The sequence below is a fragment of the Drosophila subobscura genome, chromosome O, assembly GCF_008121235.1.
Source record: "Drosophila subobscura isolate 14011-0131.10 chromosome O, UCBerk_Dsub_1.0, whole genome shotgun sequence".
Classification (NCBI taxonomy): domain Eukaryota; kingdom Metazoa; phylum Arthropoda; class Insecta; order Diptera; family Drosophilidae; genus Drosophila; species Drosophila subobscura.
This window is the reverse complement of record NC_048533.1, coordinates 10,108,226-10,136,006: the sequence shown is the minus strand read 5'-3', so window position 1 is coordinate 10,136,006 and position 27,781 is coordinate 10,108,226. Positions and strand designations below refer to the sequence as shown.

The 27,781-nt window shown below is 46.3% G+C and overlaps 5 protein-coding genes across 6 annotated transcripts; 2 read left to right on the top strand and 3 right to left on the bottom strand.

Annotated features, from left to right (window-relative positions):
• Positions 1-80: 80 nt before the first annotated feature.
• LOC117897735 (nuclear protein localization protein 4 homolog) lies at positions 81-15,803 on the bottom strand. The gene is given in 9 exon segments (XM_034806769.1): positions 81-434; positions 505-920; positions 13,197-13,259; positions 13,261-13,358; positions 13,422-13,620; positions 13,685-14,213; positions 14,274-14,449; positions 14,511-14,744; positions 15,726-15,803. Coding segments are annotated over 9 exon segments (1,893 nt in total). The 5' UTR covers positions 15,741-15,803; the 3' UTR covers positions 81-271.
• Positions 9,167-12,354, top strand: LOC117898509. Its single transcript, XM_034807962.1, has one exon. It carries the CDS (start codon positions 9,178-9,180, stop codon positions 11,101-11,103), a length of 1,926 nt encoding a protein of 641 aa, XP_034663853.1. The 5' UTR covers positions 9,167-9,177; the 3' UTR covers positions 11,104-12,354.
• A 279-nt stretch (positions 15,804-16,082) lies between the features above and the next one.
• LOC117897738 (integumentary mucin C.1) lies at positions 16,083-17,938 on the bottom strand. The gene is made up of 5 exons (XM_034806774.1): positions 17,753-17,938; positions 17,621-17,687; positions 17,498-17,557; positions 16,394-17,377; positions 16,083-16,330 (listed from the first exon to the last, which is right to left on the bottom strand). The coding sequence occupies exons 1-5, from the start codon at positions 17,849-17,851 to the stop codon at positions 16,137-16,139; spliced, it is 1,404 nt and encodes a 467-aa protein (XP_034662665.1). The 5' UTR covers positions 17,852-17,938; the 3' UTR covers positions 16,083-16,136.
• A 161-nt stretch (positions 17,939-18,099) lies between these two features.
• Positions 18,100-20,018, top strand: LOC117897736 (vegetative cell wall protein gp1). Of its 2 annotated transcripts, XM_034806771.1 has the most exons (4): positions 18,101-18,281; positions 18,346-18,630; positions 18,967-19,722; positions 19,777-20,018. In XM_034806771.1, exons 1-4 carry the CDS (start codon positions 18,116-18,118, stop codon positions 19,944-19,946), a joined length of 1,377 nt encoding a protein of 458 aa, XP_034662662.1. In that variant the 5' UTR covers positions 18,101-18,115; the 3' UTR covers positions 19,947-20,018. The 2 variants fall into 2 exon arrangements, with proteins under 2 accessions (XP_034662661.1, XP_034662662.1); XM_034806770.1 differs by having other exon boundaries at positions 18,100-18,281; positions 18,346-19,722.
• Positions 20,019-20,173: 155 nt separating this feature from the next.
• On the bottom strand, positions 20,174-22,148 carry LOC117897737 (succinate-semialdehyde dehydrogenase [NADP(+)] GabD). Its single transcript, XM_034806773.1, has 3 exons — positions 22,005-22,148; positions 21,632-21,917; positions 20,174-21,555 (listed from the first exon to the last, which is right to left on the bottom strand). Exons 2-3 carry the CDS (start codon positions 21,914-21,916, stop codon positions 20,320-20,322), a joined length of 1,521 nt encoding a protein of 506 aa, XP_034662664.1. The 5' UTR covers position 21,917; positions 22,005-22,148; the 3' UTR covers positions 20,174-20,319.
• Between the last annotated feature and the right edge of the window lie 5,633 nt (positions 22,149-27,781).

The following is a 27,781-nucleotide window of genomic DNA, read 5'->3' as shown; positions in this document are numbered from 1 at the left end:
AAAAATAATAAACAATTATCGTCTGCTCAACAATTGCAATTTATTCAAAATACATTTAATATTTCCATCCATCGTTATTCTTTTTTTTTGATTTATTTTATAAAATTCTTACACGACGTTTACATATATATAGAGAATGCGCGACATATCGACGAGCTGCTGCGTGTCTTGTGTGTGATTGAATCTTTAGTTTGTTTTACACCAGAATTTAGAATAGTTCATCCAGGATGCCGTTGGAAAGTTGGGAAACTTGGGTCGAGGGGGTGGATCCTTATCTCGGTAGCGAGCAGATTTCGCAGGATTGCAGATCGCCGCGATTGATGAATGTGCAGTGATTGCACGTCCAGGTGTTCTCATCCTGATCCATAGCTTCTGCACTGGCCGCACCGCCGGCACTGGTCGCCCCACTACCGCTGGGATAGCTGGTGGTGCCACTGCAAGAGGGAAGAACACGATACATAAGTTGGGCAGTTGCTTGCAGGGGGGCCAGAGCGAAATACTAACCCACTTCCGCCAGAGCTGGCCTGAATGAGCGACTCGAGGATCTTCCACACCTCCTCGCCCTTGAAATCGGCCGCCCGGTTGGGGTTCTTGGTGCGCACCGCCTCCAGCAGCGATGCCATGTGCTGACGCAGCGGCAGCATGTCCATTTTGTACAGATAGACGAGCAAATGAAAGTCAGAGATGGCCTCGAGGAACTCCTCCTCGCCCCAGGCGGACAGATAGCCGCTCAGGGCACTAAAGTCCTGCAGATGTCCGTCAATGTAGCGATTCTCGATGGGGAATGCCTGCCGCTTCTCGTGGTTTGTGAACATGTACTGTGGCTTTACCGGCGCCGAGGCGGGCACATCCACCAGCAGATATTCCACGGGCAGAGGACGTGCCAGACGCTGAACCTCGTTGCCATATTGATCTTTTTCCTGCAAATAAAGGTACAAAATAGGCGAAAGTGTAAGTAAAATGACATCAATTTAGAGCAGAATAATTAAAAATTAGTAAGTAACTAACATTGATGGTAAATGAATTGAAAGCCAAAGATAACGGCTATGCATCGGCTGTACGAATAAATTTCCAGCCGTCTTATGGTTCTGAAACGCACTGGCCCGTCAGGTGCTGACAGACAGCGTACGTGCCTTAGCAACTCGATGGCTATTAGAAATGGGGCATGGCCTGTTGCATGGTCTATTTTTGCGTGGCATTTCGTAAAAAAATAGAAAACAAATTCAATAATAATACGACATACATATTTATTTATCAAAATGTATTTGCAAAACAAATATTGAAGACGGAGCAAACAAAAGAACAACAGATGCAAATGTGCATAAATATATTTTAGCATTGTGGATGCCCCACTGACCTGACCTACATCTAAATGGAAAAACAGAACGCAGGACCTGCTGACGCGCTGACGTCTGCTTTGCTCGCTGCCGCCCTCACCCACTGCCACTCGCACTCGCACTCTCTCTCTCTCTCTGCTGCTGTGGCTTCTCTCTGAAAGCTCTTGCAACCTGTTAGCTTGAGAGTGTCCTTGCAGGGGCTGGCCTGGCCTGGACTCGTATCCAGCTTCAAGGCCGTCAGACTGTTTGCAGTGGGTCGGTCTTGGGAGCTGGCCACAAGCGGATGCAAGACATTCAGGGTTAGGGGGTCAAAGTCAGTCAAACAACAGTCCCGTGCGCGTCATAAGACGCATTGAAATAGCTTGAAGCGCCAGCCAGCCAGCGGAGCTCCCGTCTGGAGGTTGTCCCACTCGACACGCAAAATCCATCCGCAAATAACATCCGCGTGCACTTTCAATTCTATTCTTTCGTTTTTTGGGTGTGCAGTCTGCAGCCTGCCGGAATTCCATTAGACCTTCTATTAGCCGTGTTAGTTTGCTGTGGCATATCCACAGGGACTGTGACTGTCAGAGGCTATTAGCGATATCCTAGGCTGCAATGGCAAACGCTATTAGCCGTATTCCGGGACAGGCCAACCAACTGATTGAATCACTCTGAAGCTGCAGGCATGGAATTTTAGTTGACACCATCCTGTGGAGTTTCTGGTGAAAAACTGAATGCAAGCTGGCTGCAGGTCAATGTTTAGGGAGCAGGGACCAGGCCTGCTGTTGCTGCCTGGCCGTTGGCAACTTTAATATTGCATTTTCGCGGGAAAACGCAATTTCAATTTCACAAAGAGTGGGCGTAGCTACAGGGACATCGGCAGGGCGACAGAAAGAAGAGTCAATAAGTCGTGGCTATGGTGTGCGATGTCCAGCTTTCTCTCTCTCTCTCTCTGGCTCTATACCTCTGTGAGAGTGTGTGCACATGCAGTGGCAGGCCACGTCAGGATGCTAGATGCATCCAGTTGGAATTAAATGCCATCCATCAGATGCACTGGAATAAGCAGATTACCGACCAGCGATGCCACTGGTAAACCGTCAAGGACAGGAGCAGCAGCAGCACAAAAATCAATTTAAACTGCAGTCATAATTTCGTAAAGGTTTGGGCGCTTCTATAACTCAATCAAAACTTCTGGGGCCATGCGGAAATTTTATTTAATAGAAATTTGCTGCTGCCGTTTCCGTTCATTAAGTTGCCATGTTTCAATTGCGTTGCAAGTTGAGTTTTCCTGCCCTGTCTCTGCCACTGTTGCTGTTGCTGGCGAAGCATGAAAATTGCACTTGGTCACAGGTTGAACATCATGCAAGGAACAACAACCACACCACCCACTGCCCTGGCCACACACATGCATTGTTTCGGGGGCTTAGCTTTTCTCAATTAACAAGCTTTTCGTGCCCTACGCATAACAATGGACGAACCCACTGTCTGACCTAAGGGTGGGGGCTGCTGCATGCCACTACGAGTATGTACAGTGGATGTGCAACTATGGCATTTCAAAGATTTCACAAACTCCAAGCATAATTCAATTAAAAGGGGCCATAACAAAAGGGTTTTCCCTAAAGCTTCTCAGGATATTATTATCTGTATGTCGACACTCCTAAATGCTTGATTAAACATAATTGCCACAACGCAGAATCAATAGCTGTCGGGGATGTGCAACAATAATTGCAATCAAATTGCAACTAAAGAAGATTTTCCGGTGCGGTTTTTCTCGATAGTCTAGACTCTAGACATTAACATGAACGAATAAACCAATCAATGGCTGCTGGGATTATGGACGGAAAAGATTTCCTTTCATTTTAAAAACCAACTTATGCAGATGAATTATCCGATTATAATGTATTTACGGCAATAACTATTCCAATAACTTTTCACTAGAAAATGCTAGGTCAGATAATTAGCTTTGCTTTTCTAGAGAAACACACGCAGAAAATACAAATAATTGTTCCTTATACAATCGAAATTAAATTACGCAGAACAGATCATTATAAACTTCTAAATATGCTGATTCCAACGAAATAGAAGCAGCTTGCAGCAGCAAGCGAGGTTAAAGTTCAGCCATAGATTACTGTTATTTCAAACTCAAAGCAATGACCAACGGGGTTGACTGTCACACACATTAAGGCACATTAAATCGATAAAATAAACACAAGTTCTCAGAAGTAAGGCCTCGAAGATGCAACAACCCACGCAGAGGGCCTGTGATTTTAGGGCTAAATTCAGTTATTAAATATTTTTACAGCCACACGTGTGACAATTGAATGCCCATCCATAAGATCTGCAAGAAACCTTTCCTAAGGGGAACTCAGCATGCAAAAATCTGTGCAACGGGACACCAAAATGAGGTCCCAAAGCTTTTCTTCGAAATTTGCATAGCCAGAGAGAGAGAGAGAGAGAGAGAGAGAGAGAGAGAGAGAGAGAGAGAGAGAGAGAGAGAACGTGAAGAGAGTGAGAACTGCTTGACATTGACATTGGAATCAGCACTTTGACAGCAAGAGCAAGACAGAGAGAGACATAGAGAGAGTCATCCTCCTACACACAAGCAAAGCTTTGCAAGCTTTCTCTCTCCCACAAGCTGGTTTGGTGCCATTCTATAAAAGGCATCGCCCGCTGCACTGAGGCTGCATTCTCCAACAAAATGTGAACTAGGACTCTCTCCATAAAAATACTTTTGCATTTGAACTCAAGCTGAATTTTTGAAATATCACACCGCGACGCGATATAACTAAACGTGTTTGTTTCTAGAAATAAGTGCTATATTTTTTGGTGTTTTTTTTACCTATGATTTGGTTGAAAATGAACGGTCAGATCGAGGTTTCAATGTGCTGGACTTTAGTTGAATATCTAATTGGACCCCATCATGTTCTGGACGGCAGTGGCCTCGTCCACGATTTCATCATCGAGCACAGAGCCATCGGCGGCTCTGGCCAGTGCAGCGCCAAACTATCAGCAGCAGCATACGAAGCCGTCGCTTCGCTCCCTGACCAACAGCTGGCAGATTAGCAATGCAGCATTCAAGACGCGACTGCGCCATCAGCAGCAGGAGCAGAAGGAACAGAAGCAACAGCAGCAGCAGGAGCACAAGCAACAACAGCAGCAACAGAAGCTAAAGGAACAAAAGCAGCAACAGCAGCAGGAGGCATACATAGTTTCACAGCAGGATAAGCCACAGCATAAGCCAGCGGAGGAGCAGGATCAGCAGGCTTCAGCGGCAGTAGCAAAGAAGAAAATCGTACCAAAAAGTGAAAATACGCGCAAAATATTTAAAGCTTTGGCCTCCTCATGCAAGTGCAAAAAAAAGTAAACGAAAGAGAGCGTGAGAGATGGCAGGTGGTGGTGGAAGGGCAGGCAAAAACAAAGAGTTGAACTAATAACTGTGAACTGTAAATGAACAGTGTGAGAGGGAGAGAGAGTGATAAGCAGTCCGTCCGCCGCACGCATCCCAAATTGAAGTTCAACTAATAACTGTACATGGGCAGAACACTGAGACGCGTCCAGGAGTGTAAAACCAAAAGAGTTATTCCAATAAATGCTCACGGAAAGAGTTCGCATCAAGGAATGTAGCTAATTAGTGTCCAGTTGTGCAATACTGAGAGACAGGAAGACTGCAAATGAGAGGAGAGAAGAGGATAGCAGCATGCCCAAAACAATAAACGCAATAACTCCCACAGCTGAGGAACATTTTTTGATGCATTTTCCCCTCTAGACGATAGGAAAAAACAAAAGTAGAGAGACCAACTAACCAACATACATTTATGTGCAAAACAAATATAAAATATCAAGTTGATATGAACGCTGGATAACGGCATTCGCAAAAGGTAAGCCAGATGAAAGTAGATGCGAAGAGAGTGCTTGATCAATAACAAGCAGGAGAAGTAGAGAGAGTGGGAAATATGGGAAATTTATCTCAATGAAAGCAGTATTTAAATCCCACTGTTTCTGAGAACAAGCAGTGTGAAATTCACATTGGGTAATTTGTCAAAGCAGTCAGCAGTGAATGTATGTTTCTTTTCTAAAGCCACGAAAATCAAGACATCATCCACTTTGATATTTGCAATCAGACGCTTTTTATACCCGGTACTCGAAGAGTAAATAGATATATTGTATTTGTGCGGATAACGGTTGTATGTAACGCACAGAAGGAAACTTTTCCGACCCCATAAAGTATATATATTCTTGATCAGCATCAATAGCCGAGTCGATTGAGCCATGTCTGTCTGTCCGTCCGTCCGTCCGTCTTGTTTGTCGGCTAGTTCTCAGAGACTATAAGAGCTAGAGCCACCAAATTTTGCATCCAGACTGCTGTATGCTCACACTGAAACCAGTGTATTTCAGAAATGAGCCCCGCCCCCTTCCGCCCCCGCAAAAGGGCGAAAACCTCCCAAATCTACAATTTTGAAGATAACAGAAAACTGAAAACGCCATTCCGTAGGGAATGACCATATCTATCAGATCACCAAATTGGGATCCGATTGGATCATTATTATAGCCACAATGAAGAAATTAATTTTCAGTGGCCAAACCCACCCCGTTCCGCAGCTTATATTTGTTTTTTGAAAATTCTCATTCTCATTCACACTCTGCTTCGAGCAGTGGCCGCACACTGGCCGTCTGCCGCTGGCTCTGCCTCTGCCGCTGGCTCTGCCGCGACTCTGCCCTGACTCTTCAAAGTGTGTCTCTAGGGGAGGGTGGCGAGCTAGAGGAGCGTGTTGGCGTGAGTAGTGTTGTTGATGTAGATGACAGATGAAGAAAAAATGTAAAATTTGACAAATAACCGCTAAGTTGCAGATGTAGTACTGAGTGCCGGGTATAAAAGTTGTGACGCGTAAGAAGCGTCTCACACGTCCCTTCTCATTTTAGATACGACTTTGCTATGTGTTTACAAATCATATGTCATAAATCCCAAAACATTTCACATTTCCTCATCCATCAAAGTTTTGCTTTGATTTCAGCTGAAGGCTAATTTGCATGATTGAAGCGTGGCAGCAGCACACACACACACAGCCCACACATCAATCAAAAAGGTCGATTGCCCGCAAAAGTATGCTAATTATTTGTCAACTCTTCTCGCAAAACCCACAGAATACGCACAGATACCCCCCACAAAACGGGTGACAACTGTACGCATTGGACTCCTTTTTAGACCCCCCTCTCGTTTCTGTTTATTAATTTTGCCAAATGTATTTCTGTGTTATGTATTTCTTGTGCTCTGTCTGGTACTTCCTGGACAAATTAGAAAAGCGTGCCTGGCATTTCCAAGGACACAAATTACTGAGTGTCTGATGGGGGTGAGGGTCCATTATATTCTGTGCATGCCTCTCAGCTATTTCTGTAATTTGTTGGATGGCCCTCGACTTGACCATAATATGGGAACTACTTGGCATATTTTCTCGCAATTGCAGCTGTTTGTAATACTCGTAATTGAAAGCCTCCTGCTGCACTTACTGTGTGCCACAAGGTTAGTAACTTTTTCGCCTATTTCGTGTACAAACGGGTTAGGACTCTATTGCTAAGAATCCAAAATTATCACAAGGATTAGAGGATGACTGACTGGAAAAAGAGTCAACCTTTCAACTACAAACTGTCGTCTGGTTGTGTCTAAAGATGTTTCTATTGATTGAATATTCTCTGCATGTTGGCATAGTCATTAAAACTCCCCCGGCTCCTTGCTTATGACAATTAGAGCAAAGGGGAAGTTACGGACAAGCCATCCAAGGTGACGCACAAACATGTAATAAATTTTTATATCCTGCCACAAGGCGCAGACATAAAAGACAAGTTCCAGTGTTCAACAGAACTGACAATGGCACAAGGAACAAGTGCGAAAAAGGATACACCGCCCCCCACAAATTGCTTATCGATTTACACGTATTCTTTCGCTTCTGTCTATGAACTTAAACCAAATCCTTGCCCTGCATTTTTGTTGACGCAATTCTACGGGTAAAACTTTTAATGCAGAACTGCGAGCGACAGAAGGAACCATTAAATTTCTGAATAATTTAGTGGGCCAAATTGTGCGAAATGTGAATGAAAATGCACCGGCGGCAACGTGGCCCTCATCCTGACTGATGCCTTCAAATCCGTTTCTATAAATGCATTTAACAGAACAAGAAAAAATCAATTATATTAATTGAACTGCTGTCAGAAATAAACACTTTTTATGTGAAATGCATTGGGGCATCCCTGAGCCATGAACCAAGGTTGGGCATTGCATAAAACATAAAGCTTATTAGTGAATAGTTTTTCGCATTGCCACAGTGGTTAAATTTTTAATTTAATTCTTCAATTGTATGCGTTAAAATCCCTTGACATCTGACATAAATAAATGGGAGCATGCACCAACATCAAAGACCATTCTCAACTCAGACAAAAGGAGATTCGAGGCGGTCGCACCGCTTCTCGTGGGCGACAAAACATCAGACAACAAAATGTGCAACAGGGCGTATAACATGACGGGACATGACGGGAGTGCAAAAAATGCCTCATGCCGCTGCAAATAATTTATGAAAATCTATTTAAATTTAAATATAGCTCAGAAAAGATTTGAATGCAACAACTACTAGAAACGTATAATTAACTATCAGATTTCTCTCCAGAGCCTCGGAAGCCCGTAAGCCAACAATTTGTGACGCAGAAAATCTGTTTTACCTTGGTCTGTGAGTGCCGCACATAAAGTTTGTTTAATTAACATTTAACTCCCAAGCCGCAAGGACACATGATAGACAGGTTTTTAAGCATTTGTTTTTGATTTTTAATTAAAAACTGATCTGATGGATAAGCTTTGGCTTGCCTCGAACGCATTCCCACCACCCACCACACGTTTCGGCTGCAGTGGGCGAATTCTTGAAATAATATTCCTTTCGGTAAAAGAAGGTTGAAACTCGCAAAAGAAGTTTCGAGTAGAAACTTCATGTTGGAAATTTAAATTATTAAGAATATTCCCATAATTGCAGAGTTATATAAAGACTGTCTGTTTATGTACAAAAAGTCTAAGCACAATAGCCATAAATAAGGATCGTTGTCAAGATTCCCATGAAGAGGCGAACGGTTACAGCTGACACGGAATATTTCGATTCAATTTCAATATTTGCAAGCAGAGCACAAAAATGGGTAAAGAAAAAGTAAAGAAAAAGAGAGGAGTCAAAACTGTAAGCGTGAATATAATATGTGAAAAGGGAGACAAAAAGAACACAGAGGAAACACTTTAAGAGAAGCAGAGGGGTTAAGTAGGGGAGCGGCAGGCACTCCACTGAATGGACAACAGGTCTGTCATTTGGTTCGCTGAGTAAGGAAGCTTCTATGTTATTATGGAGCATATTTTCAACGCCGACATCCTGTTGGCCTGACCTTGTTGCACAGTGCCAAAGCAATCGCTAAAGACAACGCCAGGCATTTATTTGCATAATTTCAAAGTAAAAGGGCGAGCGCAATGTGCATACAAACTCGTACGTGGGAGTAAATATGCGAAGAATGCAAAGTGCATAAAGAAAGCAGGGGAAAAGGTTTAATCGTATGAAATGCCGAAAACGTGCTCTTGTCCAATGGAGAGGAAAAGAATGTGCTAGCTGAGAGAGAGAGAGAGAGAGAGCGAGAGTTCTGAGATGGGAGCAAATGCAGAAGGTCACGGGTAATATTTGTTTGCTTTTCTATTTGCCAGAGCACAGGCAAATAAAGGCTACAAGTGACCAGAAAAAAAGCTTTAATTTGTATTTTAATTAGCCTTCCTATTCGAAACTCTTTCTTAACTTCCATCGACTGATTGGCTGTCCTCTCTTACCCTTTAAATAGACGAAACAGAATGGACATTCCCAAGGAGCTGGTGCCGCTGCTCAGCTGCAACCTGTGCGGTCTGTTCTATGCCGCACAGGGCGGACGTGTGCCCAAGATGCTCAGCTGCCAGCACTGCTACTGCAAGGATTGCCTGGACAATGAGCTGCTGTGGCCGGCAGGGCCCTCAGGTGGTGCACAGTGGGCCTGCGGCAAGTGCGGAGTGCGGACCAAAGTGGAGCCGGAGTTGCTGCCCGAACCGGAGCCGATCATGTATTTGATACGCAATCTGCGGGCCCTGAAGTTGGGCCAAGTTATGATGGCGATGCAAGAGGGACACAGCCGCACGACACCTCTGACAGTTGATGTTGGAGCCGCTGCAACTGCACACACATCCTGGCTGGATGATGTCGGTGTGAGCCGTTTTTTGTCCAACAGCAGCGAGCAGTGCCTGACCCATGGACGGCCCAACACCACGTGGTGCCACAACTGTCGACACCTGATGTGCATCGCCTGCTCCGAACTGGCGGCACACTTCCAGCATCAGCTAACCCACCATCCGAACCTGCGCGAACTGGTCCACCAGTTGCTCTGCAATGAGATGGACAAGGTCAAGCGGGCATACAAGGACGCCGATGCTCTGGCCGGCCACGATATGGCCATGCTTCGGGATCTCTTTGACGCCTGCCACCAGCTGCAGAATCATGTGCGGAGGGAGATGGTGATGCACAAGCCCAGCACGACGTCCTTCCACATGAGGGAGTGGTGGGTGCGCTCCGATACGCTGCTCAATCACCTGTCGAGGGAGGGTGCACTCGGTGCCTACGAGCTGCATCAACTGCTGAGCCGTGCCTCCGTGCAGGTGAAGCTATGCCGCAAGCAGCTCTTGCAAATGCGCTTCCAGTCTCAGCTGCGCGCCATCATACAGGAGAATGGAATGCAGGTGCTGACCTTTCAGCAGCTCAACGATCGCCTGTTGGATCTACAGCGGTGCCGTAGTCCGCCGCAGGATATAGCCGGAGCAGGAGCAGGAGCTGCAGGTGCAGTGGCGCCAGCGTTGATGCTGACCAACTACTGCATCTACACGTACTGGCAACAGATGCAGCAAGAGGTGATGCAGCGCCCCCAAGAACAATCTCCCTTGCTGCCAATGAGTAGCCTGTGGCAGATGGAGCCTCTGAAGCAGGCTCCCGCGGCCAACCTCAACTTTCCTCATCCGGCAGCTCAGCTCTTCAACAATGACTACAATCGCCTGAATTTGGGGCTGCTGCTTGGACAGAACAACGCTCAGGCACAGCCACAGTCGCTTGGGTCCTCCGTGGTGCAACAGCATGGGCAGGGGCAGGGGCAGGGGCATGGGCACAGCCAGGCGACAGTCGGATTGGTAAGCATTGGGCGGTTGCCCTCAGTACACTGTTATCCCATATATTATATGGACATGGAAATAGCAGGGCAGCTGGTCGGGCGAGTACTAATCGAAGTGAACACGGATGCTGCGCCCCGGATGGCCGAGAACTTTGGCTCGCTGATGCGGCAGGATCGCGGCTTTGGCTATCGGGGATGCGTCGTGTTTCAGGCCTGGGGCACTGAGAGCATCATCACGGGCGACTTTGAGTCGCAGAACGGTCGCGGCGGGCATGCCGCCTTCGAGGAGCGTTTCTTTATGCCGGACAACACAGGACTCGCGTGCAACCGGGGAGCGGTTGGCATGCGGCGAAGTCAGAGGCGACACGACCATTACGGACTCGTCGGCAGCCAGTTCCGGGTGCTGCTCAACGAACACCAGACCTTTACGGCCATATTTGGCTACATCATCGATGGCATCGAAATGATTGACCGAATCGCTGCCACTGGCAACCCGCTCGGACGTCCTGGCATGCGATCCATCATCAAAGCCTGCGGCGTGTACCGTCCAGAAGGAAATAAGAAACGACCGGACCAATCCTTTGCCCCATGAGCAGCCCCACTACACGGATCTGCTATATACAATTTTTGAGATGCTTCGTTAAATATATAATTCACGATATATGCTAGGATGTAAGACGCTCCCGTTTTTGAGAATGAAATCTCTTTGATGTCCGTTTTTTTATTACAATATTGTCATACTATGATATTGTTCTTTTGATAAAAATAGAACGAAACAGGAAAACGAAAAAAAAACAACAGCCAAATTGTCAAAAAACAAAATAAGACTTGCGAAACTTTTAGAAATATTTTACAAAACGAAATAATACCAAACCAGAGTTAGAGAGCGATAGAGAGAGAGAGAGAGAGGATAAGAGATAATTAAGAGCAACATTTGGAGGCTGTTTAAAATAATAACAAATAATTATCTATGATTTTTCTTCTATGAATATAAAAGTCGCTTGGGAAATGTTAAACGAAATTCGTGAAAAAGTCGAACTGGAAATTGTTTGGTACACAATTTTACTAGATTTAAGTTGAATATAAGACACTTTGCAGGTGTTTGAAGCGCTACGACGTTACCTGCCCATAAATTAATTACAATAAGCAAAAAAGAGACGCGTAGGTATAAGGTACATATATCAGAATAACGCATGACGCATAAATACACGCAAAAGAAATCTCATAGATATCAAGAAAATTGTGTGGAATATCAGACGATAAATCAACAGCAAAATGCCCTTTAATTACACTATGTTTTCAGTTAAACATCGAACATTTAATTAAAGTCTCGCAGCCACATACAAAATATCCTTCCCATATACGACCTTAATCCCACACTACACTACCTTCTAGAAATTCTGTATGTACGTCTCTGTCGATATTGAAAACTAATCAATAAGAACCTCTGTGTAAAAACTGGAGATAGGTGAAATCTTTCGTAGATATAACTATAACTATATTTACAGAAGATTTATCCATTTAAAACAGCAACAAAACCAACAGCGCGCTAAATCGATTTACCATAAGTAAATATTTGATGTCTATGTAGCCATGGCATCTTTTTTTTGTGACCATTATAAAGAAATTGTGTGTGATTAACAGGAGATATACTAGCACTAGATATACATTCTAAAATCGTTCTATATCATTAACATGGAACAAGTGATTTCACTTAAAGCAAACTTAAATCGAAGGATCAATTGAAGTTTCGAAGTTTTAGGCTTTGATATTAGTACTTAAGTAAAGATAGCGAAATGTTTGAGTTAGGTTTAGGCTGACTTCGATTTACAATTTGATTTTTGATTTAGCAAATTAGTTACTTGAAGAATCTTTAAATTTATACTCGACTTTTAGTGGAATAATTTATTAAAAACATGTTTAGAAATTCAAATGGAACGAATGCAATTATTTGAGACAATTCAATTATATTATATTAATTAATTATATTAATATTTGATCAATATTAAAAACAATTCAACATATGTTATACATATTTTAGTTAAACAAATTCGTGGAATTTAAATGAATAAAATGAATTTAAATATAAATCGAGAGTTCTTTGCGTTCAAATAATTCACATTTCAAAGTAATTTTTAAGGAAATTAAACCATAATTAAAATTTTTAAGATCGAGATAACTATTAGTCAAAACGACCATCGACAGGTTGCAAAAATGTGAATCAAAAACGTGGAAATGTTTCCAAAAATTTGCTCAAAGGGCAAATCAAATATTCGAGTAAAAATATATAATCCATAAATGTGTGTTCTAAATGTGTCTGCTTCTTAATAGCTAAGATCTATTCGTTGTAATTCATAATTGGCATGGACATTTGGCAAAGAGCCGCCCCACAGAGCAATGATGCGAAGTACAAACCCAAGCGGCGAAGGGAGAAAACGAATAAAAGATCATGTAAATTCCATAGCAAAGGATTGAAAAATATAAAACCCAACACAGAATTTAAATGTTACATAAGTGTTGAATGTCCATAAATAATCCAAACTTTACATAGCACTTAAGCAATAATTGAAACTGAATCCCTGTTCGAATTGGTGTCTAAATATGCAATTTGGTTTAAATGTGGAAAGTTTTCAATAAATGTTGCTGAGCCCCAAGAACGGAATGGTTTTTTTTTGTATCACTCACCTTGTAGAAGACATCGGGAACATACTGCTTATCTGTGGACTCGCGCACATAGCCCAATTCGGGGAGCCTCCTTAGTGGGTATCAGACAATCATCACGGACCAGAGCCATGCACTGGGCAGACACTGCATATCCCTCCATATGCACTTGTTTGGTTTTATCTCCTACGTATAAATAGATTGTCAGTTTAACAATAAAATCAAACTGAATTGTTGGTAAGCACTTACCCGTCACACAAATGGTCACAAACTTAGAGCCAAAGACACCATTTGAGGCATATTTACATGGATTGGGATGACGATTCTGCAACTCTCCGGCTGTTATGCACTCCTGCGCGGTGAGGAAATGTGTCTCGATGCCACGAATCTGCTTGACAGTGCCCGCAGATGCATCATCCGTGATGAGATCAGTGAATATCCAACCAATCTATAAAAAATACGAACGAACATTTAGTGTAAAGCAAAGAGGGTAAAAAGGCTTTCCCGCTCACCTTCTTCAGTCCTAACGCTTCGGCCACGGCATCGACTTCGTTGGCCCCTTCATCGGGGAACATATTGATCGAGTCTCGTGTCGATTCTTGCGGTGGCTCATAGATCGCTGCCACCGTGGCGCGTATGCCGAGCGGTACATCCGTATGCTGCTCATATGTGCCATACAAGTAGCCCATACGCTGGTGGCCAGTGGTGCGCCAGTAGTTTAGGAAACGCTCCACAATTTTGGTATTCTCGAACATGACATTGTCCACATGGCGATAGGTCTGACGATTCAGGGTTATGGCCGATGGCTGACACTTGGAACATATGCCCTTGGGCCATGGTGGATGTTCCCTGCAGCCGGTCTTGATGCGGCAATTGATGTCATCGAACACAAAGTATTTGCCATGATCCATGCCCGATGTCTGCTTGCGTATATACGAATGAAATGACAAGTGCTTGATGTTATTCTCCTTCAAATATGCCTCATTGTAGGGTTCCAGCGGCGAGCAATGAACACAGCGCCCATTGGCATTGTGATGGCAGCTGTAATGAATGGATCATTAGATTATAACTTCATAGAAGGAAACAGAACTTGAAGCTTACAGCTTGCTATCGCGTTCGCGCTTAATAGTGCCATCGGCTTTGGTCAGGGTCTGGTCCACCTCATCCTCGATCACATTAATGGAGGGCCGAGCGCTGTTCGTGTTGCTGTTGCTCAGCTTTTCGCTAACTGCAGCCGCCTGGAACACCTGACTGTCAATGGCAACGGTGCTGGTGCGCTGCAAACAGAAAATTGAGCATGAAAATCCATAGTCACTCCATAGGAAACATTTGACTTACCCGCGATGAAGTGCCAGCCATTTGTTTTAAGTATATCATGTCGCCATGCTTCAGTGCGGTTCCTACCAGCTGGGAGCCACTGGCCTGTAGTTCTGTGAGAAAATTTCGCTCCTTGAACAGACCGAATCCATCGACTTGCAGGGCATTCTGGACACTGTCATAGAGTTGCTTCAAATTTGACTTGGGTGAGATCTCAATGCGTTTGATGCCCTCCGCAGACTGCACTCTCACTAGCTGTAATAGAAAAGGAGAATTCAATTATCAATAAGTTAATTCGACTTAGTTTTTTAGGGGAAAATCAAACCGATTGTTTGCATAACAGAAACAGACGATGGCGGGCGAAGGCATAAACCAAATTGCGTTTTTTGTATAGAAGGTTCTCAAGCATCAGAGGAGCACTGGCCATGTCGTAGTGCTGGTTTGGGTACTGGTTACTGGGTGCTGGTTGCTGGGTCCTGGGTTAGGTGTGTGGTTGGGTGGTGGTTGGTGTGGGTGGTGGTAAGTGTAGCTTTGGGAGCTACTAAAGCCTTAAAAGGCCTCTATTTGTTTAGTGTTTGGGAACTGTACGTCATGAAGGCGCAAAGTTGACTGTGAAAATTTGTTGGCAACGCAATAAAAACAAATGCATTTGGGTGCCAAAATGTGCCAGAGAGAACCCGACCATCCCGATTCCTCAATCTCCCATTTCCGCATTTGCATTAAATAATGCAATTTGTGCTCTTCCCATCTCTCTTAATGTGCCAACGATCTCTTTTCTGCCAAATATGTATTAAGATTTCGTTCGAAACTAAAACCTTTACGTCTCCCTCCGCACCACCAATACCCCTGCGACATTTCGTGCACTTTTACATTCAAAATCTACAAGTCATTGTACAATTAATTTTGCCGTCTCCTTTGCCTGGAGGTTTTACCAAAAGAAAACCTATTTTTTATACACTTATCAGACCACATGCATGGCCTTCGGCTTAAACGCAGCTCACATTTTCACATGCACTTTCCATAATATCAAAGTTTTCCCAAAAAATTAGATTTTCTGCCGAGCAACGGGGCGACAGAAACAACAACAACGCGGCGGGTCGACTTCGTTTGCCGGCTTTTGGGGCTACGTGTCCTTCCAGGGATTGGGAAACACTTTGCAGACACTTCAAAAACGTGTAGGTGGTTTACAGGACACTGAATTAACACATTTCATATTGTTATTAACAATTTACTTACAATTTTATCGGACATTGTCGGCTATTGTAATTGTGTGTGGTGTGACCGCAGACATAGCGATCAAATATACCTCCGGATCCTCAGAAATATACCGAAATATACCTTCTCAGTTGCAAAATATACCATAAACATAGTAACTATACCAAAGTATATAAATATATAAATTATACAAAATATAAACTTTGCGCCCCAGTTTAAAAGCAGATTAAACACTAGCTGCCACCACTAGCCATACAGTTTATAGATAAGTCATCCCTTACCTGAAGAAAAAATGGAGAGTTTATTGCCAAAACACTATTATGTACTGAGAAGAAATAATTTGAGTAATATAATTGTTATAATTGTACTATAATTTTGTGTTAAATTTCTCTATGGATGCAATTGAATGGCCCTGGCCCTTTGGCTGGTCAATCAGTAGCACTTCTTGTGACACCAGTCCCAGATGCAGCCATCGTCCGCATTGCAGCCGAAACCGCTTGGATAGATGCCGCAGTAGTCCTGGGAGTTCATGAAGGCACAACTGCCATTGGGACAGTAGTAGCTATAGCAGCCCGGAGAGCATTTGTCCCGCTGGTTGTGCTTGCAGCCAGAGCAGTCCAGAAATTCTGCAAATCAAATCGAATTTAATTAATGATTAATGGAACCGACGGGTGGCTCCTCTCACTCACCACTCTCCTTGCACTCGGGTGTGCTGCAGGCCTGCAGCGGCGGATTGGGCGGCATCACGAGGCGTCTTCGGTTCTCGCTCTCGACAATCTGCGGCGGCTTGAGGTAGATCACCGGATGGGTGCACACGCGGGCATCGCACAACTTGCGCTCCCGACTGGAGCAGACCCAATTGGGTGCGTAGTTGATGCAGACCCGAGGACTCTTCACCACACAGCAGCCCGGCGGTGGGTTCCGTCCCGGAAAGACATCAGGTGTCGCTGGCCGAAGCGTCGTTGTTGTTCTTGGCGTCTGTCCACTGGGATAGAGCCAAGGACGGTGTGTGGTTGTCGTTGTATCATAGTATTCCGCGGGCTTGGTGCTGGCATCGTAGCTCTTGTCGTACGACCCATCGTACGGCCGAAGTGTGGAGTATTCCACACGATTGATGTTCTCGCTGGCCACCGTATACTCGTGCTGGTTCCGGATCACGTTGTCGATCTCCAGTATGGTAGTGATATAGCCCGGCACCTGGCAGGTCCTGCGGTGCCACACGGTGCCCGGCGGACAGGCCGGGGACAGGCAGCGTCCTTCGTAGTACTCACCCTCCGAGCAGACAATCCTGCGGCATTGCTCCTCATAGAAGATTGAGCCGGGCGGACAGCGTGCCAGCTGCACTGGAGGTTCAACTATTGGTGGCAGCTCAATTGGTGCTGGTGGTGGCGACTCTGTGGTTGTTGTTGTTGTGGTAGTGGTGGGTTTTTCTGTGGTTGTTGTCGTGGTCGTCGTCGTGGTGGGTTTTTCTGTGGTTGTTGTCGTGGTCGTCGTCGTGGTGGGTTTTTCTGTGGATGTTGTCGTGGTCGTCGTCGTGGTGGGTTTTTCTGTGGTTGTTGTCGTCGCTGTTTTTGTTGTGGTGGGTTCTTCTGTGGTTGTTGTTGTCGTAGATTCAAACGGACATGGCAGCGGATCCGTCAAATAACACATGCCATCCGCGTTCAGATAGTAGCCTGAATTGAAGATATCGAATATTTAGAGTTAATATTTGATGCAAGTGAAGGAGGAGGAACGTTGTGATACGCTTCTAAACACGCGTCACTACTTCGAGACCATCCTCTGACAGCCCTTACCGGTGGGGCACAACATCGCATTTCGGGGATAGCACTGTCCATCTGAGCCCAAGTGGTAGCCTGAAATGACAAAACAAAAGTGTAAAGTTGAATGGACATTGCTCCTACTCCAACACTGCTTACCCGCGGGACAATTCAAGGGGCTGTAGCAATTGCCATTGACATTCTGATAGCCGGGCGGACAGTTGCCCTACGAATAAGGATCAAAAAGTAAACAAGTTTCTATTTTATATATGGAATGTGCTCTGAGCTAACCGTTTCGACTGTCTGATTACCCAGGGCACTGCCGAAGTGCGCCCAAACAAACATCCAGCACCAGAGCTTGGCTTTGGGTCGGGGCAATGTCGTCAGCATATTAAAAATGTCTAATCCGGAACCGTCGGCTGTCGGCTGTCGACTGTCGGCGAGTGTGTTTCGATGCTCCACTGTCTGATCCCAAGACGCGAAATCGCGAACACAAATGTCGCACACACGCACGCCCTGAACATAATTTTAGGCGTCGCGATAACCCCACCCGATGGCTGTCGGTGGAGGTGAAGGTGTCCGCTCAGATTGCATCACCATTGTTAGGATAGTAGCATCAGATCGGAGCGCCATCGCTCATCAGTTCCACTCGGCATGTCGACCACCCAAGTGCTTTATCCCCGCCTGCCGCTGCTGCTGCTACTGCTGCTGGCAGTGGTTCCGTTTCCGCCGGAGGTTACTGCGGACAGTGCACCGTGCACACCGACAACCAATGTCGTTGCGAGTCCCAATTACAACCCCGCCAATCCATGCGGCACAGGTGAGTCGATTGAAAGTTGCCCATCCGCTTCATATTTCATCACTAATCCGCTTTATAATCTCAGGGCAGATCCACTCTGGGCACAGCACCATTGTGAATGTTTTCACTGGGGCCAGCAATGGACAAACTGCAACAGGGTGCGGCCCTGCAGCTCAGATTCCAGCGCCCCCTGCGACGAGTCCTTGTCCCAATGCTCCTATCCAACCGAATCCTTGTCCCACTGCACCTCTTCAGCCGAGTCCTCCTGCGAATCCTTATCCCAATCCTCCTGTGAATCCCTGTCCAAATCTTCCAGTGAATCCTTATCCAAATCCTCCAGTGAGTTCTTATCCCAATCCTCCTACTCCCGGGAATCCTTGTCCGAATCCTCCAGTGAGCCCTTATCCCAATCCTCCTACTCCCGCGAATCCTTGTCCAAATCTTCCAGTGAATCCTTATCCAAATCCTCCAGTGAATCCTTATCCCAATCCTCCTGTTCCAGCGAATCCTTGTCCAAATGCTCCAGTGAATCCTTATCCAAATCCTCCAGTGAGTCCTTATCCCAATCCTCCTACTCCCGCAAATCCTTGTCCGAATCCTCCAGTGAATCCTTATCCCAATCCTCCAGTGAATCCTTGTCCAAATCTTCCAGTGAATCCTTATCCAAATCCTCCAGTGAATCCTTACCCCAATCCTCCTGTTCCAGCGAATCCTTGTCCGAATGCTCCTGTTCATCCTACGCCCTACTACCCCACCACCAGTCCTCCACCCACATATCCAACACTTCCACCAACAACCACGCCACCACCAACTTATCCACCTCCCACCTATCCACCACCGCCCACGTATCCAACACTTCCACCAACAACCACGCCACCACCTGCCCCCATCATACGGTGTCCTCCTGGAACGATTCTAATTAGCGGCACCTGTCGCCTGGTGTACTGTGCAACAGGACGCTATATGAATGGCCGTTGTGTGCAGACCCAATGCCCTCAGGGATATGTGTGGACGGGCCTGCGATGTGACAGACCCAAGATCAAGGAGCTGGGACCCATCCACCTGGAGACGACGGTGCTCAGCAAGGCAACGGGCCAGTTGGTGACGAACAACGTGAACAACGTACAAGTGGATGCACCCATATCGATACCCGGTTATGACTACGATGATGAAGAAGAATATGTGGAAGATGTGGTCACACCTCCGTCCAGACCAGCGACCGGATGTTGCAATGTGATTGCTCCACGCATCTGCAGCGGCCCAGCCAACGGCTCGGGTGGCTACAAATGCGCCAGCCGCAGCCAGCAGCAGTGCGGCAGCATCTGTCAGGCCAACAAGATGGTACTGGCACCCTCGCAGCTCACCAGCTGGACGACGAACAACAACCAGATGCTGGCAATGCCCCCAAACTGGGCACAGGGCCAGGCGTGCCAGGCCACTGGATCGTGCCAGCAGACTCAGAGTAAGATTCTATATAGAACTCTGTGATTTTTCATTTTACCTTTTCCTCTCGCAGATTACTACGATTGCAGCGGGTGTGGCAGTGGCGATGTGAGCACCTGTTCCACGTACTGTTATAATTACCGTTGCAGCGGACATGGCTGCGCCTATTATGATCAGGCTCAATACTGTGCCCAGTACTCAGGACAGGTCGGATGCCGCCAGGAGGATGGCTGGTTCTCATGATCCCGAATGAATATTACCGGAGGGAAAATTGCTATAAAGTTGCTATTGTGAATAAATTATTACTTTTCAAGTGTGCCCGCGGACTTATCGATCAACATACCGTGACCTTACTATTTTCCAAATTTACCGTATATACCGCGTTTTCAGCTATTTGCAGCACCAGTTACTAGTCAGTATTTACTGCTCTACACATAAAATACCAACTTGTCACTTCCAAGGCGCGCAAATTTAAATGCGAATGCTGGTTCATTGATAATTTGTGCACATTTATTTCTATAGCGGCGTGATTTACAAGTCTACAACAAACAACAACTTTGCATTTTAACTAATGGAAGACTGCATATGAAAGCATCGGCTGCGGACTACTCGGGCCTCAATCGTACTTCAGATTTCCCATGCAAATGTACTTAATATCCACATAATCGTCGATGCCGTGCTTGGAGCCCTCGCGTCCGATGCCCGACTCCTTGACACCGCCGAATGGCGCCTCTGCGGCCGAGATCATGCCCTCGTTGACGCCCACCATGCCCACCTCCAGGCGCTTGGCCACCCGGAAGACCTGCTGCAGATTCTCGCTGTAGAAGTAGCCGGCCAGGCCGCGCCTGGTGTCGTTTGCCTTCTGGATGGCTTCCGGCTCGTCCTTGAAGCGGATGATGGAGACGACGGGGCCAAACACCTCCTCCGTGTAGAGCTGGGCCGTGGGCGGCACATCCGTGATGATCGTGGGCGCATAGAAAAGCGGCCCGATCGATGGCAGAGGCTTGCCACCGGTTATAACGTTTGCCTTCTTGCTGCGCGCATCCTCCACAAAGCCGCTGACCTTCTTGAACTGCATCTGGTTGATGAGGGGTCCGATCTGGACATCGGACGACTGGCCATCGCCGATCTTGAGCGCCTCCACGCGCTCCTTCAGCTGCGACACAAACTTTTCGTAGACGCCGTCCTGCACAAAGAATCGATTGGCCGAGACGCAGGTCTGGCCGCAATTACGGAACTTGGATGCCATGGCTCCCTCGACGGCCTTCTCCACATTGGCAGAGTCGAAGACAATGAATGGCGCGTTGCCGCCCAGTTCCAGGCAGACCCGCTTGACGCCATCGGCCGAGTTGCGGAACAGCAGCTTGCCCACCTCCGTGGATCCGGTGAAGGAGATGCCGCGCACGTCGGGACTCTTGCAGAAGAGATCGCCAATGGGGGCTGCCTTGTTGGTGGTAACCACATTGATCACGCCGCCGGGAATGCCAGCTTCCTCGGCCAGTTTGGCCACAGCCAGAGCTGTCAGCGGTGTGTCCTCCGATGGCTTCACCACCACCGTACAGCCCGCGGCCAGCGCGGCGCCAGCCTTGCGCGTGATCATGGCCAGTGGGAAGTTCCAGGGTGTGATTAGGGCTGCCACACCAATGGGCTGCTTCATCACAATGATTTCCCTATTGGCCACAGGACTGGGTATGATCTCGCCGTAGATGCGACGAGCCTCCTCCGCGAACCATTCGACAAAGGCGTTGCCGTAGGCCACCTCCCCTTTGGACTCGTTGATGGGCTTGCCCGATTCGGCGGTCATTATCTCGGCTATCTCCTGTGTATGCTGCTCGATGAGTTTGTGCCACTTCTGCAAGGTGCGCGATAAGCCTTATCAGAATTAGCTCTATTCATGGGCTGGGCGCTCCACTCGAACCGGAACTCACCTTCAGAAGGTTGGAGCGATCTTTCGCTGTCAGCGAGCGCCACTCCTTGGACTCGTAGGCCTGCTTGGCGGCATTGATGGCGTCCTGGGCATCCGACACGTTCATGTTGGGCACATGGCCAATCAGCTCGCCGCTGGAGGGATTCCTCACCTCGAAGGTGGCACTGCCGCTGGCGTCTATCCAGTTGCCATTGACAAGAGCCTTGCTCTGCACCAAAGCTGAGAGACTGCGCATTCTGCTGAAGCTGCTGGTTCTGGTTGTGATGGTCTTGAGGTGTCGCCACATTCTGCCGGCCAAATCAATAAACAAACAAGCAAATTGGCAATCGGCTACAAATCGATTCAGTTGTTGCTGGAAGCCGGTTCTCGCTCACCTTGCTGTTGCTCAGGTATCAGGTAGTTGGTTAAACTCTTATCTAAACCGGAATCAGGGCAATTTGCTGGGTGTCAACAGCAGTTGTTTTTGCCTTTTATTTAGCGCCTTTGATTGATTTTAATTGATTTTAATTCGCAGCTGGCCGATTCTAGGGTTGTCAAACATACATCAAAAATCAATATATCGATATTTTAAAAATAAAAATATATTTATATCGTGATTTTATTTTATTCCATCATTTGGTATTTATGTATATGCATAAAATATACCGATATACAACAGATAAGTAAACAAACTTAACCCACTGAACCTCTACTCGAAATCATATTGTTCAATTTTGATATTCGCATCAATATTACCAGCTAACTAAGATTCTCAGCGCTGAGCACATAATTTCATCCAACTGATGAATCAAATCTCTGCAAGTGTAGTTAGTTTTCAGGGCACATATCGATTTGATTGTTGAATCAAATATGGTTGAAACAAAAAAGTCAACGGTGTGCATGGACATGCACGAGCACGTCTCTTTTGTTTCATATCAACCAGCTTTTGTGAGCTGAGTGAGCGGCAGCCGTTGGGTTTTCCAATTGGAAAAACTAAATAAAGAAAAAAGAAAAGAAAGTACACGCTCGCTTCCTGATTCCCATTTTTAGCGGTTACTTTTTATTAGTGCTTTTTTAAGGCAGCTTGTCCAGCGCCACTTGTCCTAGCAATCTCTGGACAATCGATGTCGCTGCCTTTCGCTTCATATGCGCGGGTCTGCCTCTTTGCATGCGCCGCGGACCGCGGACCGTGGACCGTGGACCGTTGACCGTGGAGTGTGCTCCATTTATTATGCACCCAGACCACATCAACATCATAGATTTCCCCCATATGCCGGCAGCGGCTAGGCAAGCCTTGGCTTTCGACAGTGGCAGGTTCCTGCCTACTGTGTCTACCTTCTGGTCGTGCAGCTTCCTCCCCGACCAGCTCATGTGGTTGTGGCCTTCCCTTGGCCCAAGTGCGCGCCAATCTGTGTTGCAAATTTTGTCAATAAATTTTGGCTCAGAATGCCAAAACAAGCGGCCGGGCCGGGCCGGGCCGCTCCTGCCACCGCTGGACATCATAACTGTTAAGATAAGATTGCCCAGATCGGAATCGGGACGGAGCGCACTCATAAATGCATTCAATTAGTTCTGATTTAAAACTAATTGAAAATGCGTCAAGCCAAGCTGCAGGGGCGGAGCAGAGCATGTTGCATGCTCCACTGGCTGCACCTCCCGGCACTCTGCCTGTCGAAAGGTGTTTAAGTTATTTGTCTTAAGTGCTGCCTGCAAGGCGTGCGCGGATGGACACAGGCTTGTGCGTACTCGCGATTGATTGCGATTGCCAAACTAGATCTTGCGGCGGAGACCCTCATCTAATGAAGTAGTCAGCACCACTCGAAAGGAATCTAATGTCTACTTATGTAACCATTTTGACAAGCTTAATGCGCTGGGGACTTATGGGGTCTCGGTCTCGGAGGGGACAACAATTGGCAATCCCAAAATAGGCAGCAGCGGCAGCGTGCCTTTTGTGCTGGCTAATTGTAATACGAAATCATAACACGCCATAAAAGTGACACAGAAGCAGGAGAAGACATTGGGCTGGGATCCGTATCGCATTGGACCGGTTTAGGGCCCGGAGCCTGCCTTTGAGCCCAAGACGCCGCCCTGGCAGCTGGTCAATGGAAACAAAGCACTCGCTCTCTCCCTGCCGCTCTCTGTGTTTCTTTATCCCTAACATTATGTAGAGAAGATGGCACTCTCTAACGTGTTGGAGTGCTAGTAGATCCCGATACCAATGCCGATCCCCATACCCGAGCCATAAATCATGCTTCGAAACACGTTTCTTAACGCGAGCGCACACAAAACATCTGTTGTTTGCTTCGGTTTGGTTTGGATCTGGTTGCAGCCTGGCAGCTTTTTCCTCAAAGGACACAAAGGACTTAAGCTTGGGGCGCAAACTGGTTGCCTGCCAATTGTCCTGCCAAGACAACAGGCAACGCCACGCCACAGATAAATGTCGTGAGCGACACGCAACACCAGGCAGCTGCTGCTGCTGCTGCTGCTCGACCAAGTTTTATGGTTAACCCATTGACGAAATTCTTCCGTATTTATAAGACTTGAGGGAGGGATGATCCATCCTTAAGCAATTGATGTGCTGAAACCTTAAATTATTCAAAAAGTAAAGGAGAAATGGAAGATACGCTCAGGAAGTGCTGAATTTTCTTTAGCTTTAGCTTTGCTTTTGTGGCAGAAATTTAACTGATAAATCGATCAACTTCCTTTCTTAATGAACGCTGAATCTATTCCATGCAGAGAGTTCATTAACCAAAAAGATGACACATAATTTTGTTCCCCCATTTTTGCAGTTCAAAAATCATTAATGGGTTAAGTTAAGTTTTCAAAAAATGGCTGCGGTTGCAGGATAACAACTTCTGTTGCTGCTCCTGTTGATGATCCTGCTGCTGCTGCTGCTGACTCACCTTGGCACGTGGACTTAACGATCGCTCTGTTGCTGCAGCTGCCTCTCTCCAGTCCCAAGTCAAGTCGAAAACGAGAAGCAAACGAAGACGAAAGGCAGCTGCCAGCAATTTTGTGTGTCCCAAGTAGGACCGTCTTCGTGCCCCGTCCCCGTCCCCGTCAGCAGATTAGCTCTCTCTCTCTCTCTTTCTCTCTCCGCTGTGCTTCTGTGAGGATAATGGAAGCAACACGTGTGCGATTGTGATCCAGGATACCCCTATCAAGGCGAGTCCTGTCCGCGTGACCCTCTTGGCAAAGGCAACCCCCAAATATTCTCGGTCCCCGTAGCCTAGTTTAATTATTGTTTACCTCGCCTCAAGATTATGCCATTATGATTATGCTCTACTTGATTATTATTTCATAATTTTGCCTCCCTTTCGCTGATAGACTCTAGAGAGCAGAGCCGAGCAGAGCATGTCATGGCATGCAGCCTAGCAGGACTCAATCCCGTTGTCCTTGAAGCAAACGATCCCTTAATGCTTTGTGCCACTGCCAACCCCAGAAAAATCCAAAGAAAAACCCAGATATAAAGTTCAGATGTGGCATTGAATGCCACCGTATACCCTTGAGAATGAAGTAAACAAAAATTGTTTTTCTAACGAATGTTCCTTTGGATTGGTGGGCCTCTTATGAGGTAAACCGATTTCAAAGAAATTATCACAGGAATTTCATTTCAATATTTGATTAAGATAGCTCTATGCGAAAAGGCAAATGAAAGTTGTACGAATACAGCCTTGATTTGTATGTTTGGATCTTGCAGAAGGGCATAAAATAATTACGCACTCCATCTCCTGTGTGTGTGTGTGCTACGCATAATCCTTTGGCACAGTGCGCTGTCCCGAAGCCTTAAATGCGCATTCCCTGCCCAAACCAAAAGCCACGTCATGGATAAAGCTCACAATTTGGCACAATTATTGCGCCTTACTTTTGGCTTAAGTGATTTGGTAACCTGGTTCTGGGCTGCTGTTTAGGCTGGGGGTTGATTTTGATCCAAATAATAAATGTTTGATTACACTGTGGACAACTGGGAGCAGTCCAGAAAGCGTTTCCAGCATAATTATCTTCCAGCAGAGCCCAGCCACTCATCAAGATGTATCTTGCAGTGCATGCAAATGAAAGGGAGACACACAGAGACACTCCACCAACTGTTTGGATTAGAAAGAACTGTACTGAAAATTGCTCAAAAGCGCGTAAAACTTTTTGCCCAGCAAAAGCTGAGCGAACTACGCATTTGATTTGCCCCGGGATGGGATCCTGTGCATGTGTGTGTGAGTGTAGCAATAGGGCAGCATATACGATTATATTGTTGTATAAATAATTTATGCAACCCCAAGCAACGCACAATGTCAAGCAAAAAGACGGAAATGGGGTGGCGGCCCTTTGTGGCCCTCCCCTTCGGCTGGGGTTGTTCGAGTTGGAACATTTGCAGCGACATGAGGCACGGAACGGAAGGAACGCAGGATAGGACAGTGGATACCAGAAATCTGTTGCGTAGTCCCTGCTCTGGCGGCTGCTCTGCTCCCTTGTGGAATTGCGTCGCTAGGCATTGGGATTCTCTTCTCACGCTGGATTTTTCCATGTCCTTGTCCTTGTCCTTGCCCTTGTCCTTGTTCTTATTATTGTCGCTGTCCTTGTTGGGCTTACTTTTGATTTGGGTTGCGCCCTTTGTGGGCATAATTATGCTTCGCACAGAGAGCAACCGAATGCATTCTCATTCAAATCCATTTTGCCAGTGCAACATTCCGGCATCTCTCATATCGCATTTCCGCTCAATTGTCTTCGATTGTAGCCGAATTGGAATAAGATCCAATGGAGTGGAGGGAGGAGGTAGATGATCGCAGATGATCATCCCAGAGCCAAGCAAAGCAAAGCTCTCTCTCTCTCTGTGTTTCGGCAGCTGCTTTTGGTATTTTTGCACAAGTTTATGCGAATCGCTCGAAAACGCATAAACATATCAAATTACGACGATCGACGATCTCGTTTTGTAAAAACCGGAAGTTTTTAAATCTCAGAAAAGACAGAAACTCGGACCGAAACCGAAACAGAACAAAAGCCAAAAGACAAGATCATCGGCGGCGGCATTTTCTCTTTTCTCGTCTTTTCTTTTCTTTTCTCTTAATTCGCCAAAACCAAATCTTCATAAATTTCAACATTTTTTCTTAATGATGATGCACTGCAGCCTCGACTCTGCATTGCCCTTGAGAAAGGATCTCTTCATGGCGATCTTGAAGTTTTCTCAGCTCCATCTACATACGAGTACATAAATACATTCCCATTTCGATCGCTTGATTTGCTTTCGAAGTTAGTGCAAATATAATTTCTGTTACATTTTTGCCGAGTTGGGGTTTTGTTTTTATTGAACAAACAAGAGGCAGGCGATCTCGCACAGCAAACAGCAAGATCAGCATCGGCATCGGCCAGAACGGAGATCGCAGATTGCAGCAGAGAAGAGAAGAGAAGAGAGTCTGTCTCCGTAGGATGGGGGGAAAAGCTGCCAGTGCCAGGCATGGGTCAAGTTCATTGACGCCCTCGCTGCTGATGATCGATCAGTGCTCATTTAGCAGGAAACTAGCAGAGAGCCCCATTGAGATTCGATTTGCGAGGCAACAGCTAATAATCCTCCAAAGCAATCACCAGTACATAGAGTACACGATAGCTGAAAACACCCAATTCATGTTTATAGTCCCAGCTGGAACTTCCAAAATGGTTGCCAAAACCTTAACTGATCTTTGCCAGCGCAAGGCTAAATCTTAAGTCTTCAGTCTCTAGCTAATCATGGGTGAAATCCCTCACTGATCTTTGCTCATTTTCAGCCTGAATCGATCACCAATCCGTTCCAAGCTTCCCCTCCCAAGTTCGAGGCTCCTTTGCGCGCTGGTCTTGTCAGCTTATCCCCCTGCCTACAATGCACATCCATCATGCCTGACTAGTTTATTCGCCAACTACTGTAAGATTTTGCGCTTCGATCTGCTCATAAGCATAAGTGATCATGCCAAATTTTCACACTATCCATCCAGCCCCAGGAGGGATCTAACAACTCCATTGCGCCTGCCTGCCTGGAACAAACAAAATTGCAAATTGCAGCAGATCGATCAGAAATACTTTCACCCTGTGGGGTTGCGGTGAGATTAATGAATTGTAAAATTCACTCTTGCGCAAGAAGATTTTAAGGAAGCGAAAGAGATTTGGCGATGCGTTCTCTAGGATGTTTTTGTTCCTTCTGGTGCGTTTT

What these genes read in the sequence shown, in the direction of transcription:
- LOC117898509 (XM_034807962.1), top strand. Translation starts at nt 9,178, where the DNA reads ATGGACATTCCCAAGGAGCTGGTGCCGCTGCTCAGCTGCAACCTGTGC.
- LOC117897738 (XM_034806774.1), bottom strand. Translation starts at nt 17,851, where the DNA reads ATGCTGACGACATTGCCCCGACCCAAAGCCAAGCTCTGGTGCTGGATG. An exon ending in GTAATCAGACAGTCGAAACG is followed by an intron (nt 17,688 to 17,752) that starts GTTAGCTCAGAG and finishes CCTTATTCGTAG; the next exon opens with GGCAACTGTCCGCCCGGCTA. An exon ending in ACCCGAGTGCAAGGAGAGTG is followed by an intron (nt 16,331 to 16,393) that starts GTGAGTGAGAGG and finishes TTTGATTTGCAG; the next exon opens with AATTTCTGGACTGCTCTGGC.
- LOC117897736 (XM_034806770.1), top strand. Translation starts at nt 18,116, where the DNA reads ATGTCGACCACCCAAGTGCTTTATCCCCGCCTGCCGCTGCTGCTGCTA. An exon ending in CGCCAATCCATGCGGCACAG is followed by an intron (nt 18,282 to 18,345) that starts GTGAGTCGATTG and finishes TTATAATCTCAG; the next exon opens with GGCAGATCCACTCTGGGCAC. An exon ending in ATCGTGCCAGCAGACTCAGA is followed by an intron (nt 19,723 to 19,776) that starts GTAAGATTCTAT and finishes TTCCTCTCGCAG; the next exon opens with ATTACTACGATTGCAGCGGG.
- LOC117897737 (XM_034806773.1), bottom strand. Translation starts at nt 21,916, where the DNA reads ATGTGGCGACACCTCAAGACCATCACAACCAGAACCAGCAGCTTCAGC. An exon ending in ATCGCTCCAACCTTCTGAAG is followed by an intron (nt 21,556 to 21,631) that starts GTGAGTTCCGGT and finishes CGCACCTTGCAG; the next exon opens with AAGTGGCACAAACTCATCGA.